Source organism: Acipenser ruthenus, chromosome 16, assembly GCF_902713425.1.
Source record: "Acipenser ruthenus chromosome 16, fAciRut3.2 maternal haplotype, whole genome shotgun sequence".
Lineage (NCBI taxonomy): Eukaryota > Metazoa > Chordata > Actinopteri > Acipenseriformes > Acipenseridae > Acipenser > Acipenser ruthenus.
Genome location: NC_081204.1, coordinates 34,280,689 through 34,296,986, shown reverse-complemented (window position 1 = coordinate 34,296,986; position 16,298 = coordinate 34,280,689). Strand labels below are relative to the sequence as shown.

Genomic DNA, 16,298 nt, shown 5'->3' with positions numbered 1-16,298 from the left:
GTCTGATATGGGATGAGGTTAAAAGCTGTAACACCATGAATGTAGACGAGCCCAGCTCTGGTGCACGCTGGTTCAGGCGCTTGCTTGCGGTGCGTGGGGTGGCCGGTTAGCGCCCAGGCTCCTCTCTGCTCCACTCACACCACTGCACCGAGAGACAGGTGGGGATTAAAGAACTGGACTAGTTTGAAAAAGAAAGGGGAGGGAATCCTTCAGAATAAGCCGTCTTTATTTGACATTTAGAAACAAAATCATCAAACAAACAAAAAAGAGAAACTTTTATATTTGGCACAATTTTATTTTTATTACTGAGTCTTAAAAAAAAAAAAATACAAACGTTATTAAGTACAATAAGCAGTAATTCACACCGAGATTGTATATCATAAGGCAGAAACAATGAAAATGTCAAAGTTCACCTTGTCATATAGTAGAAAAAGCACGTACAATAATAGGTGGTTTAATACAATATTTTGAAAGTCATTGAACAGCACATTCAGTAAATTATTTTAGCATATTCAGATGTATCAATATTTGTACTTGAAGCAGCTTTTAAAAGACAACATCCAAACAAAACAGTTTAAAATATGCATAAGAAATGTCGCTGTTTTAAAAGAGAAGTGTGCGTCAGTCATTTATGAAGGAAGTATTAACTGATCTTTTATTTTACACCGACAGAAATCAAACATCCCCGTGCAATAGCAGTACCAGCTGTGTGTAGCGAAGAGCGTGATCCTTGCTTTACATTAAGTATCGTATCATTATAGAGGTCTGTGTCGTCTGTATCGTGATACAAGACCAAAAGCACAACAGCACAGCTCACTGTAGATCACCTACGGCTCTTGAATGAAGAATCTGTGTGTATTATATATATATGGTATAGATACATACTCTCCATTTCTCTCCATATGGTCCATCATTAAATTAATAATTGCTCTTACTATGCATCATACAAGTAGCCCATCTGGACCATCACATGTATCGTAATACATATTGTATCTCAACCTGCTTATCGTGATGAGTATCGTATTGTGAGATTAGTGTATCGTTACACCCCTAGTGTGCAGGAAAGGTACTACAAGTCACCCTTGTATGATCAAGTCCATTATGAAACTGTACCTCAAAGGATGGGTTTGTTTTTACTGTAACTTAAAAAAAAGAACAGACTCAATTTTATATAAATTCCATGTGTCAATTGCAACTATGCACCTGTTGTATGTGGCATTTAACTGAAAGTCATTGTAATTACAATTAGTAACCCACAATAATCTGGCTTCTTTTCCCAGAGCTTGCACGTGCATTTAAAGTGAGTCAAGCAACAGCCATTCTGTTAAGAGAGTAGTGCAACGTAGGCTCACTTACCATAATGGAGTAATAAGCAGGTCTTCAGAAAAAACATTTCATTACCTTCCATTTGCATAACAGTTTCCTTGCATATCCATTATCACTTTAAATCAATTGAACTTAGCATCTACGCCCTGTGCAGCACACATTAGGACTCCCTTCTGAAACTCTAAACTCCCTTTACTGTACATTGGAATTCAGCAGGCATCATTTGGGATCACAAGACCGGCAGTTTTGGGACAGTAAGCAGACACTGCATTCAATCACAGACAAAAAGGGGAAAAACTGGGGGTCAAGAAAGTTGTTTTGCTAATGAGAAGTAAGAAAGGGTTTTTAAATCTTTGCAACATCATCAGACTACAGTTTTATACTTATTCGTACCTACAGAAAAATAGCAACCAACACTTTGCAAGAAGAGCTTGGATCCGACAGGGTGAGAGCCTGCATATAAATGTGTAAAGACGCAAAGCAAGTGATAGATAACTCACCGTTTAGATAAAGAGGCAATGCACTTCATTTAGAAAGCTTAACGTTGTAAAAAAACAATGCCAGTCTAGATGAAATCAGTAAGCTTAATTTACTCGATACTGTCTGAAAAAGCCCAGAAACCGAAATGTTGCAGGCAATTATTAAATTAGCTATCTTATCGGTTACTGTTCAATACAGAAAGGAAACCAGCATGCAAGCATCTTCAATATCAGATGAAAGGATGAATACAAATGGGCAAGATTCATGATCACTGAAGCAGCCTCCACAGCTAATACCCTGAACTCTGCAAATAGAGTATCACACCGCAGCTGCTGAATAGAGTCCTATGACAGACATCAAGCCATGGATTCAAATCCAGTTAACCGTTAAAAAAAAAAAACATTTGAGGGGCTTGTGATCTGTTAATTTAACGTGAGTGTACATGTGTTATAATTACAATGCAAATGTTTTTTCCTTGTCCATGAGCATGATAATTTGACACTGCTTTTAGAGTGCATGCAATGTGCCCAGTGTACACTATGTACAGTTTCTGTCCCCTTTTGTATGGAGAAAATGCATCCTTCACATTAAACAAGGGGAAGGCTGTTAATGAGTATCCTGGATGATATCTAAAAGAGCTTTCAATTCGCATCTCACGAGAAACAAACTGTCTGCAGGCTGATTGTAGCAGGCAGATCACAGTTTCAAACGAAGCAGCGCTAACCCTTAGAGGGGCAGGAAATGCTAAGCTTGAGAGTGGCTGCCAGTTTTGCTTAGTTTTGAAATCTGATTGAATAAGCCAGACTTAAAGAGATACTTCACACTCTCTGCATCCTCGTAGTATTTCATTTCTTACCTGTTAAACACCCTATCTTGTGTGTGCTCTATCATTTCCCATTGCTGAGTCATCTTAGATCATCATTTGCCAGGTTTATCAAATGATGTTATTTGTAAACCCACTGGTTTACTGACTAATGGTTAGCCATTGCACAAATGACAGTGTTCCCAAGCTCACAGTATTAGCGCAAGCTTGGTTTCCTTCATTGCAGCAGTACAGAGTTGGGGTTTGAGTACATTGTGAGTTTCAGCAAGAAAGCATCAGGATAACAGCTTGAGATACATGAACAGCACCATTCCAAACGGGTTTAACTTTTAATGACCATAATCTCTTTCAGTGAACCTCCACCCCCATTGGCCAGGACAGGGGTGGAAAACCACCCAAGCTGAATCAACCATGGCTAACATGAAACAGTACAGGCACACAGTGATGATAAGAATTATAAGAAGAAGAATAAGAATAAGAATACAAAAACATATGTAATAATAAAGCTGCACAGAACTTTGTACTTAAGAGGAGCAAGTTGAGAGATGAATTCAATGAAAATAATGCATTTACAGGTGTATTTCTACTAGATTGTTGTTTGTTACTGCAGGCGAATGCTTGCTCTTCATGCCCTCTGTCCCACACTTGGACGTGTCCATGAAGAGAGTCCGCGGGGCGCACAGCGCTAGCAGTATTCTTTTGTATTCTTTGCGGAAGTTTTGGTTGAGGAGCCCGTATATGACAGCGTTGAGGCAGCTGTTGAAGTACGCCATGAAGTAGCTCATGATAAAGAGCCACTCTGGGATATTTGGCGCGACCGCCAGTGGGTCGATGGCCACTGCTAATCCGATGAAGTTCAAGGGTGCCCAGCACACAGCGAACAGGACAAAGACTACGAACATGGTGAGGAAGTTGCGCAGGTCACTGGGCTTCAGTTTGTGCTTCGTGTCTGGCTTGACGCGGTTTTTAACCTGAATGACCAAGACCCAAATCCTCAAGTAGCAAAAAGAGACCACTAGTAGAGGTACTATAAAATGGATTACTACCACTGCTATTGTGTAGTAGGGGCTGACCGTCTGGGCAAATGTACAGGAAAACACTCGGGGGTCGAACTGCAAGGACCCTACAAAGAAGTTTGGCACGGTGGCGATGGCAGTAAGAAGCCACGTCAGGCACAGGTAGCAGCACGTACTCTTCATGCTGTACAGTCGGTCGTATTGGAGGCTGTGGCAGATATAGCAGTAACGGTTGATGGCGATCGCAGTGATGTTGAAGATCGATCCAATGACGCTGAGCCCCATTACGAAGCCGCTGACCTGGCAATGAATGTCTCCCATTTTCCATCCATTGTGGAAGATTGCCATTAGGACCAGAGGGTAAGGATATACTGCCACCACGATGTCTGCTACAGACAGACTGACGACGAAGATGTTACCTGCAGAAGAAAAGGAAAAGAAAGAAGTCGTTTTATCATTGCAGCATGTGAGAAGGAACAGAGTAGGGTAACCTGTTCCCCCAGCTGTTATTAAAAAAAAAAACTAGCTTACTGTTGCTGTCCCAAGCACAGAAATAAAAATATTTCACATTGTTAGCCAGAAATAAAAGAGCCAGGCTGTCATTTCTTATCCTAATAACCAGAAAAAAGACACAGTTCAGTTATGGGAATTGCTTATTGTTATTATTTCACTCACCCATACTTACATAACCCACACTGCACCTGAATGAGGATCACAGTCTATCTGCAACCCCAGGGTGCTCTTAATGGATCTTTTGAGTTGACTCTGTGGTTTATTTAATCCAGCAGTTGTGATGCATGGATGAATCGTTTACACCGCTCATCACTCCAGCTTGCAAGCTTTACTCCATGATTCAGGGACATCATGGAGTAACAAAAACGCTGAATAGAAACCATTGGATCGTTTGAGTTGACTCTGTGGTTTATATAATCCAGCAGTTATGATGCATGGATGAAACGCTTACATCGCTCAAATTGTTTAATTAATCCAATTAAACCTCCAGCCAGAACTTAAATATTTCCTTTAAAACAATCTTATTCAGTAATTTCCTAATTACCTAAGGCAACCCAGTGTGCATATGAACTTTAATTATCATGCACTTCTAATTGAGTTCACAGCTAATAGACCCTTTCTGTACAGGAAGATCTTGCCAGACTGCTTCACAGTATCTCTCTTGTTGCAGACATCCACTCCAGTGCCCTGGTTGGGCCTCCAACAGCTTGAAACAATTTGAAAGACACCTTCCCTGCCCCTCGTGCCAGGGCTGTCAGCGCAGTGCTTCTGAGATTTATTAAGCTTGTTTCTTGACACTTTCTGTCCTTAGAAGGCCACTGGAATCCAATGGAATCTGCTTAAAAGGCAGCCTCATTACGCAAATGATAAAAAGCAATCTGTAAGATAGCACTGCGTAAAAACCTGGGCCAGATATTATGCTGCACTTTGAAACAACTACTGAAAATCAGGAGGTCTTTTTAATAGGGTTTAATAGCATAAAACTGATTAAATGTTGTATTCCCTTCTAAAATGAGCCTGTTGGTAAGAAGTAATTATTTTATTAATGTGCTGCTTTATTTCATCATCTTGTTCATGAACTCCATGTCGCTGCGTGCTGCAATTAAAGTAACAGACGCAGTTCAAATTCCAGAACCTTTTCATCCTTTTTCTTCCTTGGGAGATGACGGCTCGTATTAGAGGGACACAAAGGCTCTGAGGTTATTAGTTCATTACAATGTAATGTTACTCAAAAGGGAAACAGGTTTTTCCTAAGGAGTCTGTCAAGACAACAAAATCAAATTAGTTTTAAATTCAAGAGACACTGGCTGTGTGATTGGTGATTTGGGCCTGTGAAGATAATTAGGCAGACAATTGTTCAGGGAGTATTAACACTCAGTATTAGTCAAGAACAAGTGTATAGAAGTAGAATACATTCATTTTAGAATAGTAGATACAATCTGTGAGGTGCGTAAGCACAGTATGAGCGTCTCCACTATCCTCCCTTCACAGCACAGTGAGCGTCTCCACTATCCTCCCTTCACAGCACAGTGAGCGTCTCCACTATCCTCCCTTCACAGCACAGTATGAGCGTCTCCACTATCCTTTGTTTAGCTGTTGCGGCTTCTAAGTATGCCAGGCATCTTCATATGATTGCAATTTTAAAAAAAAATAAGCTAGACACGGTTAGTTATGACATCAGAACCATTTCCAAAAGCATGACAAACAAGCCACGAGCACTTTGCAATGCCTTTATTAAACATAAGAAGCATTGTTTATTTCATGGGTGGTAGTCAGCATTATCGAATCAGTGTTATTTATTTAGAGTTGTAAAGCTTGTTATGCTAAATTAAAAACCAACACGAAGGCCTTAGAAAACAGTGGCGACTCTGTTTCTAAATACACCTTATCCACATCTGCCAAAATGGCTCATTCTCTGATAACATTGGAAACTAAGCAATTTGAACTGAATTAGGAAAAGCACCAGTTCTATCCAGATGCCTCCTGCTGCCCTGGAACTGGCTGAATGCATTACTGTCAACTTCAGAGGTTCTTCTGGTCCAATGAGAGCCCCTGGTGGAGAGGAGAAGAGCCTCATTCTGATCTCTGGCCCATATGGATAGACCTGACCTTGTTTTTAGGGCTGCCATGTTATCTCGGGGACTCTGAATACACTGCTCTGGTTTGCTTTGCCAGATGGATTCTTGTGGAGTTCCCAGGCCCCTCAAGTCTCAAGGCAATACTGTTTAAAACACTGCAGTTGTCATTCGCTTGGAATTGGCACTGGAACCTGAACAATTCCTCAACTGGAACTCCTACCAGGATCCTGTAAAACAAATGCTGAGAGGCTGCAGGTCTGCACTCCACCCATACAGTACAGAGATTTCAATCTGATCTGAATTCTGATCTGATTGTGCCTGGAAATGTCAAGGCAGGGCCCAGGCGTGTTTGTTCCCACTATCTCTCTATACACTGAAACTGGTGTCAGATGAACCATGAAGTGTTTTGAATGAATCTATCTGTTTTTTGCAATGAAATGGGAAGATTTTACTCACAGCAGAGTCAAATGAGATTAGTGTCAAATGAAAATGTTATGTTCAATATTCAAACAAATCAGCCCCCCCCCCCTTTACTCCCTTTAACGGGTGATATTTTGTTTTAAAGAAAAGTGCATGGAATGTGATTCAAAAGGTCTAATTCTAAATTCCGAATGCTGTGTGAATCTGTGAAGCCAGCAGGTCCAGAGCACCCAGACATTGAAGTGAGTTGCGATGTCATGCGCAACATGAAAGACAGTAACAATTCTCCTTGAAATGCCCTAAAACTTGCCATACAAAAAGCACCCCGCCCCCTCAGCACGAAACGTGAAGTTGTCCACCTGTAATGAAAGAGGAAGTGGGCGAGATGTGACCTGCAGGTAAGTTCCACCAGTGAGAAGGCATTGATGCACTGAAACGTTGCACAGACATTGCGGCAGATGACAAGGTGTAGCGTGCTGATTTTCGATCTGCTTTTACAGGACATACATCTGCAATCCAATGACTTGTTTGGGGCCCACATTAAGTTTGCCAACATTCCTTCCAATAAAATCCTCTGAAATAATTTAGAGTGGCACAAATCATGTCTTCAGGAACCCAGGAAAGTCAATTAGGGTTAGTGACTTCTGTGCAAACAGTATACCAGCTTGTGATATGTCAGAGCTCGTTTGTCACGGTAAAGTTTAATGGGGGCAGGTGATGCGTGAAACTGCTGGTCTGGTGGTTCTCATCGGATGACATTCAGATATAATTCCTTCTGATGTGTTGCAGTTTAACCGAGATGACCCAATCATTGAAAGACATTACAAGACGCAGCATAAACGCTAGATAAACATTTGTTTGAAGAAAAGTGAAGCAATTGTGAACGCTACCTTAATTATGAAAAGTATGAATGGTTATTGTCTTAACTACAGCTATGTACTGCCTCTGGGGGGTGCACACAACGCTGGGAAAAGTGAGGAAACTCATCTGAGGTTAATTTGATGCTTAATAAGGAAATGCATTCATGGTTCTTATTGAAAATGTGCACAGTATATTTACACAGCAATTAGCAGGTAATGCAAGATCAGGAGGTGCTGAGAATGCGAACGCAACCAATGGCTTATGTGTTGCAAAGCACTTAGACTGAGGCGAAATTAGCAATTTATAGATATAGGTAAATATATCATGTATATCAGTTACAGTTCTGTTGAAATTCCAATCTGATTCTGCATGCATATATATATATATATATATATATATATATATATATATATATATATATATATATATATATATATATATATCTCATTGATATTGGCTGTTTCATTAAGCCAGTTCACAAATATGCCACCTGGGAAAGCATGTGCCACGGGAAATTAAAAGTGGGTAGCAACAGTAGACCAGGTGGATGAAAGGCATTATCGGGGGTCTGTCTTTATTGTGTAATGTACCTGCATGCCGTTGTGTTGTAATAACAAAATTCTAACACTGCCAAACTTCTTTGCCCTAATGAAAGAGTGCGTTTCCTGAAGAGTGTGCCCGTATTACATACAGAAGTAGAAATGTCCGGTGGTGCGCAGCTTGGAATCGGACATCTTTCATCTTTCTAGGTTGTTTCTAAGGTGGTTTGGCTGAGCTCCCTGTTTTCTTCACAGGCTGGCAGAGATCAGAGATGTGGCAGCGTGTTGCTCTCTCTGAGGATTGGTTTGAATTATTAACAGCTTGTTCAAGGCAAGTTGTGGGTGGAACAAAAACCCAACATCGTCCATGATTAAGGGTGAGGTGTCTCTCCCCAGCCAGTGTGCTCCTTCGTAAGGTCACACAGAACAGCACAGTTCTACAGCTTGAATATCACCTTGACCCACCAGTGTTGTGTGATCGTTCCAGCACCATGCAGACAAAGCTTGCCAAGGCATGGCTGAGCTAACTATCATCTGTCTTGTTTAAACGCTAGCCTATCACAAGCAAGGTCCCAAGCAGACAACTCCCGAGCAGCCAGCTCTGGAATGCAGGGCATTGGGATTATCCAATGCTTGGTGCTCCTGGCTATCACTGATGCTCTCAGTCACTCAGGACAATCAAACCCTACCGATAGCCTTGGCAAAAAGAAACTCACTATGAAGTTTAAACAGCACACCTGAATGTCCTGAGGATGTCCTGGTGCAATATTGCAATCACAACAGAATAACATGTTCATATTGTGGATGTTCAATTAAATATAAAGCACCAAATAAAACCTAAAAAAAAGCCACAATTAAAAATATAGAGCATTTGAATTACATAACAGCATGAAAACAGGAGACACCATTGTTTCACATGGCAGCTTTCATTCCTCTGAGCGTTTTTTATTATGATTATTGTTATTGCCATCGTCATCATCATTATAAATAGCTGTGCATATCCCGTGGCTAATTCCCCTAGAAATAACAGAATGCTAATAAAACAGAAAACTGATGGGTAGACAGCTCATCGCTTGAGACAGGAGGATCGTTAGGAGTGGAGACAGAACAGAGAACCCTGGCTACTGAGAACAAGACCTCTACCGCTGCCATCTCTGCACAGAAGAGAACGTTTTAGCTCTCACTGTACATGCACACAAGTGCATCCATTAACACATGATATATATTATGCATTGTTATTTTAAGTAAATAAAAAAAAAATTATATGATTTCCACACTACGCTCTTTTACCTGCCTGTAATAAACCCTCAAGAGAATTACACTGGTGACCTGAATGCTTACACCACTGTGTCATTACTGAATGCATCCATGGCATTCAGAGCACTCCTGCCACAACATTTCAAAGTGGTCTCTGTCAACTCGCCCTTTACACTGGAGAAAAAAGCAAACTGTTGGTGTTTTCAGTCTGGATGAAGTGTGTTGTTTTGGAACAGGCAAAGAGACCAGAAATAACGTTTTTTAATTTTGTCCCCACCCCCTTAACAAAGATGGCTTCTAACTCCTCTGCAATGCCCTGAACTGCGTTCTGTTCTGTAACCGTCACTCTCGTTCACTTGAACAGTTTGTCGTTTGTGTCCACAATTAGTGAAGCCACATGATATTAAGATATTGCCATATACAGTGCATGTGATCGTTTTGAAACGCTCCAGAAGAAACAACAATTGGTCTTTGTTTTAAATTTGAGATTTCAGAAATATGCTACATTCAATGACAGCACTCGAATGAATTTTTCAGGACAAACACTGCAAAGGTTACCAGTAACAAGCATATTAGGGTTGTCGGCAAGAAGGCTGTTTACCTCTGTGTTAAATGAGACACAAACTAAATTGGAAAGATTTGCACACGCTCAATAACAGCTGCAATGAAAGAGACCAGAGACCAAGCCCTTGCTAAGAGCTCTGCTGTGACAGGCAAGGATCTGTATCCATGACAAATAAGAAATAGACAGCAAGCAAGTGCAGGTGCACTGTGTGACTGAAACTTTATTTTGTCAGTAAAGTCTGATTACTGTCTCCTGGTCAGTGTTCAACTAATTTGATTAATCTATCAGCCAGCCTTGGCAGAGCTTAATTCTGACTGTCAGCCCCACCCAATATCAAGTTAAACTCAGTCTTGAAGGAGCTTTTTCGTCAGACTTAATTCTGATTTCAATATTTTAACACAATGTAGACAGAAATAGGGTTGACAATGGTATCTTGCATAGAGTTTCCCAATCATTTTCTGCATCAAAATGTTATAGAAGTGTTTATGTATTTCTAATTGCAGTATGGTGTGCATATGGCTAGTAAAGCTGTGAATGGCTTTATACAGCAGATTGTAGTTAGTAGAGCTGTTCTGTGCATGGGAGATGTGCTCCAGAATAGAAGAGGACGTGATCTGCAGGAGCGATTGCTTCATGCTTTTAATCACCTCAGTCCTGCTGCAAATACTTGCGTTTTCATTTGGTTTGCATTTGCCACATGTGTTAAGAATCCCTTTCTCTTGTGACACAGAAAGCTAACTGAGTTAAGTAACCAGAAAGCATGTACTATACATATTAATGGATTAAAGAAAGTCATGTGTTTTTTGGGGGGATTGAATGATAAATCACTGCATTGTTTTCTGAACAGGTGACTGACATGGACGAAGCTTGGCCAGCATGTTTTTCTTCAGGGTATTGGGGTGGCTTGGTTTTCTTTTAAAGGAACAGATCTCGCTTCCTGTCTTTCTAAACAATTTCTGCTTTGATAATTGGAAATGATTCAAGAGAGTAGATATTCACACGCCCAAATGAACAAACCCGCACCTCACAATTCTTGATAGGTTTTTTTTTTTTTTTTTTTGAAGTTTCAAATACATTTCCTCAAAAAGTTGGATTATTTATTTTTCAATGAAGGTTGAGTCTGGCACACAAGTCACGATTAACAATAAAAGTCAGAATAGAAAGGTAACCAGCTCTGCTACATACAGCCCTTTTGGTTTTCAATTGGAGTACTTGCCATTTGCTTAATATCTTTTTGATATTAAATCCACCAATCCTGAGTCTGGCAGTAGACTACATGTACACGGTAATTATTATTTAAATGACCTTTCTTAACTAAAATGGCAAGTGGCATGGAATTGTCTTTTTTTCAGCCCTTCTGCTGGTGCTGGCTCCTGCCTGATATTTGTCATGTATATGTGTATCGGACCTGGTTTGTCCAGATAAACAGATCTGCTGCCTGGGGTGATTACATGTCTCCATACCAGCCTTGATCAAAGAATGTTGTGGAATACATTGCTGTGTTTTTGTCATGTGCTGAAGCCAGGGTGAATGGGGATTATTCATAAAATGAGATAAGAAGGCTATGGTTGGTAAACAGCTTCACTGCTGTATCAGTTAAACAAATGACTTGCCAAGACCTTATCTTGGTATAATAAATGTACATAAACTACAGGAAATGCGCTACAGAACAGTGTGTTAATAGAGACATCATCAACTAGATCTGTATTCAAAATAAAGTAGCAATCTAGCGAATTTGTGATTATTGAACAATCAATATAGACTCAGATCTGGGTCTCATTAGCTGAGGTAGGCAGGATCCACATCACCCCACAGCAGTCTACTCTCCCCTTACTTTGGGCAACACATTAATTAATGAAACGACTCCAGCTGTTACAATGCTTAATAGAGAGCAGGCGCTCAAGGAGGAATCTCTTCAATGTTGTTGTCCACCTGAAGAATTTGGCATTCTATTAGGATCTGAACACAGGCTTGCTTTGCTTTAATTAGACCGCACAGAGGGCTAATTGAGTTGCTAAGTGCAGCACACTTTTGACAACTGTATTCTGTAAATGAATGTTCAAGCTGACATCAGGTTTGAAATCCTGGGCTGAAGACTCCTTTTTAAATACTTTGTTTTGCAGTACTTTGAAATGTCCTTTTCTTCTGAAAAGATCCTGGAGCTCTAGACAATCAAGTAGAAACCTGACAGGCTGCAGAAGGCAATTCTCTGCTGTGTCCAATAAGCAAGATGGGGATCAAAAGCAGTGCCATTCAGACACACAGCAAAGAAGATTCTGATTGCTAAAGGGAAGACTGGAGCCCAAGTTTATTGTAGGAAAATACTTTATTGCACCCTAAGATAAAATAAATAAATAAATAAACAAATAACCAATACACTTAGAGGGCTATTTACATGTTTGAAATGTCTTTTCTACAGTTTGAGATAATCAGCTGTGAAAGGGATGTCTTGAATACAGATCTGAGTATTATTAACCTGTGACACAGCCCCCGTAGTCATAGAGGAACAGGTGCGTTGCATTGACAAGTACATTCAGCTTATAGCACTGATTAACTGAACTAATCAGAACGTGTAACTGAATCAATGAAAACTTCATCTGAGGTGGATTAACAGTGAACTTGTATTGTTTTTAAATAGCACACCAGCAGGTGATAATGCGATCTGGTGTATGATGACGTGCAGGTTCCATTCTAGCAGCGCATCATACCAAACACACAGTTTATAAGATGTATTGCAGGAACATGCATTTTTTAAAAGGCTGTGGTTTCTTGTTAAGTTAAATACATTCCGCGTGTTTGTCTCAATGGTTAGTCCCGGCAACACTAATTCCAAAACACACTTCGAACAGCATTTCATTTTTGAAAGGAATTCCCAGTGCGTTCAGGTGTATGCATGTATTTGCAAGCCAGAAACACACAGGTCAGGGTTGTCCTTGTCAGCAGCTATACTGTGTTCCTCTTGCAATGTTACAGCTTCATTGTTTGTTTGTTTCTACTGAATTACATTTATTTTAAAGTGCCATTAGATTAGGTGCTCTTCTGTATAGATCATGTCTGGTAGAATGTGCATTGTAAATACGCTTGGATTCACTTACAGTGCAATTTCAATCAATCAAACAAAAGGTGTTTTACTTCAATGATGTTGACATAGCCCATTCCTTATTGCTTTCTATATGCATGCATTAAACATACACCTAATAAATAATGAACGACTCCGTTTACTGCTTCACTCAAGAGGCTCGCATAAAACACGCACAACTGACATCCCACATAACTAGACACTGTTGTATAAGAAAAATGTTTCTGTCAATCACACAGCCGCCAATTTGAAAACAATGCCCCGTGCCTAAAGGATTTCTGAATATCCCTGTTTTTTTAAACTCGTGTAGTTTGGTCTACTTTAAATACACAACTTGTACACCTCTGGCAAGTTAAATCCTTACCAAATGCAATGAATACATTTACAATATATTTACACGTTAATCATATTTGTAGCAAATCGTGGGTGTCGTTTCCTTACCCGCATTCCTCAGTTTCTTGTTCCGGAACACTGACATTATCACCAGCACGTTGCCCAGAATATCCACGACGGTGGTAAAGATGAGCACGCTGGCTAGCGCCGCGGTCACCCCGGGAGAAGGTCTGTGAACCGGGATGCTGCTCTGATTCGGACCGTGGGACCAGCAATCGAGGCAGCTGACATTCACCTCAGACAGCTCCATGGAGGCGCCTCGTCTCATTCATAAAATGAAAACCTCAAACCGCATCAAAACCGGTGCGTATTTGGAAACGTGTCGCCGCCACTTGCAGCCATGAAAAGTTGTTTAAATATCAGGGAAAAGAGAAAGAAAAAAGAAAACGCGTCGTCCTTGCCAGCACAATAACAGCACACACCTGATGAGGCGCTTAAATGCCAGCCGTGGTCAACTGTGGTTCCAACTTCTTAAGGGGAAGAAAACGTGGGGAAAAAGCATTCAAAATCCCATGTAGTGGTCCTTACACATGTATCCAACACAGCTTCCCACACATCTGTATTTCATCCGCTACACAGTACAAAAAAGAAAAGTCATCGATCGCCCCTGCTGTGCGGTGCATAGGAAGAAGGCAGGCTTGATGCGTTCTGTCTGTCGAGTTGTGATTAAAACGGCTTCTCCGCATTGTCTGCCTATCTGGAAGCAGGTAAGTCTGTAAGAGTCAAAGTTCTCGCTGAGTGCTCCAGTCTGCAACAGAACCAAGTAAAACGCTTGCTGTGCCGTACTGCACAGTGCATGCTTTTCACAGCGCTTTAAATACACGGGAACAGTCCCTGTTTCACAGCGCTCCGCTTCAACCTGTCAGTCATTTAGACACCTGACCTCTATCCGACAACAGCTTCTTCAGGAAACCTGAATTCATCCCATCAATAACACGCGTGTACGCCTCGGATCGGACAGGCTAGGCATTGCTTAACCGTTCTTACACAAGCTTGCTTTCAAGACAATTTACTGCACTCCTCCTTCTTGTTTTGGTTGTAATTTCATGCTTATGCATATAAAATATGTTCTATTATTTTATTATTTTTTTAAAAAATCGCTTTCAATGAAACCCTTGTGTTGAACACTGTCTGCGTATTACACTACTGGAATGTTCTGATTTAGTCATTTCACATTTCTGCAAACATTATTATTATTATTATTATTATTATTATTATTATTATTATTATTATTTCATGAGTTCATTAAATAATAAACGTGTGTTTCGCCCTATCTACAGAATCATTCTAATAATAATAATAGCACGTTTATTTAATAACTCAGAATCACTCTTCTCAGCAGCACGGAGCTCCTTTCCCGTGCGTTTAAAGGTCTCTCGATCCTCTTGTCCGCACGACACCGTGTCATTCACAGAACACACCGGACTCACGTTGCACGTAGTCATGCTTTGTAGCTGTTGCTGTTGTCACTGCAGTTCTGGGGTTTTGCTGCTGAGTTTGAAGTCCTATTCTTTGTGTTACACTGCTCAGCCCACATGCCCCAGCTGTATGCGAGCACTACAGTCTCCGACAAGGTCCTGCAGAAGCGGTGTCCTCGGTGTAATTGTCGTATCATCAGCGCATGGGATTGATTTCAGCCGGTGCATTGGCAAATTCCTTAGCTCATTTTAACTACGCATTCAGTGACTGCGACGAGAATGTCGAACTTGGTCACGTAAATTGATTATAACGAACGAATTAAAAATAAAATGCAGACGCGCAGATATTAATTAATAATAATAGAATGCTTTAACAGGGTCTGTAGCAGTTGTACAATAAAGTAATACTGAAAAATATTTCTCGCCTCAAATGTGGTCAAAATACAGACTCTAGTCAAGTGGCTCTTACGTTTTTACTCGCCAGGTGGCGCCACTTTACAAAACTTTAAACCACACTGACACACTTTAATAGCGACAGAAAATGTAGTCAATAGTCTTTTTGAATTCTTTATGAATAATATGCAATATGTTGGTGTTGCCTATAAAAATGATATCCCTGCCTCACTGGCTCACAACACAATTCTGTATAATCGCCCTTGTCACAGATAAATAAACCCTGGCTTGAAATCTTGACCACCTGCCCTCATGTCATACAGAAATCCCTATATAGTGATTCTAAGCATGTGATCTTATTGACAATGAATTATGCATATTATAAAAGGCAGAGCGGTTCCATTAATCCTTTGCTAGTGGAACATATTATTACTTACTCACTACTAGGTGACATTCAGCAGTCCTGTCCTATTTCTAATATTTATAACCTGGCAGCGCTTGATGATAAACTGCTGTTTCATTCCGGGCTGTATATGAGGAGCCACAAAATCTATCGGGAGGCACACAGGTTGGTGGCTTACTGTTTGAACTTTTATTGGGGTGGGGTTCTGCGTTATACACAGCGCTATCCCTTAGTAATAACACCTGTCTGGACTTTACACCACTCCACCAACAGTATGTAATATTAACTGATGGGTACTGTCCTTAATCCAGCCCAAATCTTTTAAGAAGGAGACTTCAGTCTCAACACTGCATTAAAAAAGCTGTCCCTGTCACCCTGCAGCAGTGGCACCACTGGGAAAAGACTGATTCAGCTTGAACTGTGCTTCCCTGAAGGCAGTCTGGAAGTGTACTTCAGGGTTACTGATGTAGGCAATGCAGCGTCCTTTTATTTACAAGCTGAGGAAGACCAGTCGACAGTGAGTTCAGTGCTTTGCCCACGACAGCCCCTCCAAACCCGATTTAAACATACAGAACTCATTTAGATCCGCGAGTAATAACCTTACACTGGGGGAAGCTGGTTATTATTACAGGAACCAATTGAACCCTTGTTGGCAATCTCAATGTAGCTAGTGTGGCTAGGTAATAATCTATCATCTGTTTTCAGCTTCATAAAGCTTCTTTGTTGTTAATATT

At 40.6% G+C, this 16,298-nt stretch overlaps 1 protein-coding gene across 1 annotated transcript; it reads right to left on the bottom strand.

Annotated features, from left to right (window-relative positions):
• Positions 1 to 226: 226 nt before the first annotated feature.
• Positions 227 to 15,079, bottom strand: mtnr1c (melatonin receptor 1C). Its single transcript, XM_034920368.2, has 2 exons — positions 13,399 to 15,079; positions 227 to 4,064 (listed from the first exon to the last, which is right to left on the bottom strand). Exons 1-2 carry the CDS (start codon positions 13,616 to 13,618, stop codon positions 3,199 to 3,201), a joined length of 1,086 nt encoding a protein of 361 aa, XP_034776259.2. The 5' UTR covers positions 13,619 to 15,079; the 3' UTR covers positions 227 to 3,198.
• Between the last annotated feature and the right edge of the window lie 1,219 nt (positions 15,080 to 16,298).

Bases quoted from the DNA above. Each gene is read 5' to 3' on its own strand.
- mtnr1c (XM_034920368.2), bottom strand. From the start codon at position 13,618: ATGAGACGAGGCGCCTCCATGGAGCTGTCTGAGGTGAATGTCAGCTGC. The intron at 4,065-13,398 runs GTAAGGAAACGA...TTTCTTCTGCAG, and splicing joins CAAGAAACTGAGGAATGCGG to GTAACATCTTCGTCGTCAGT.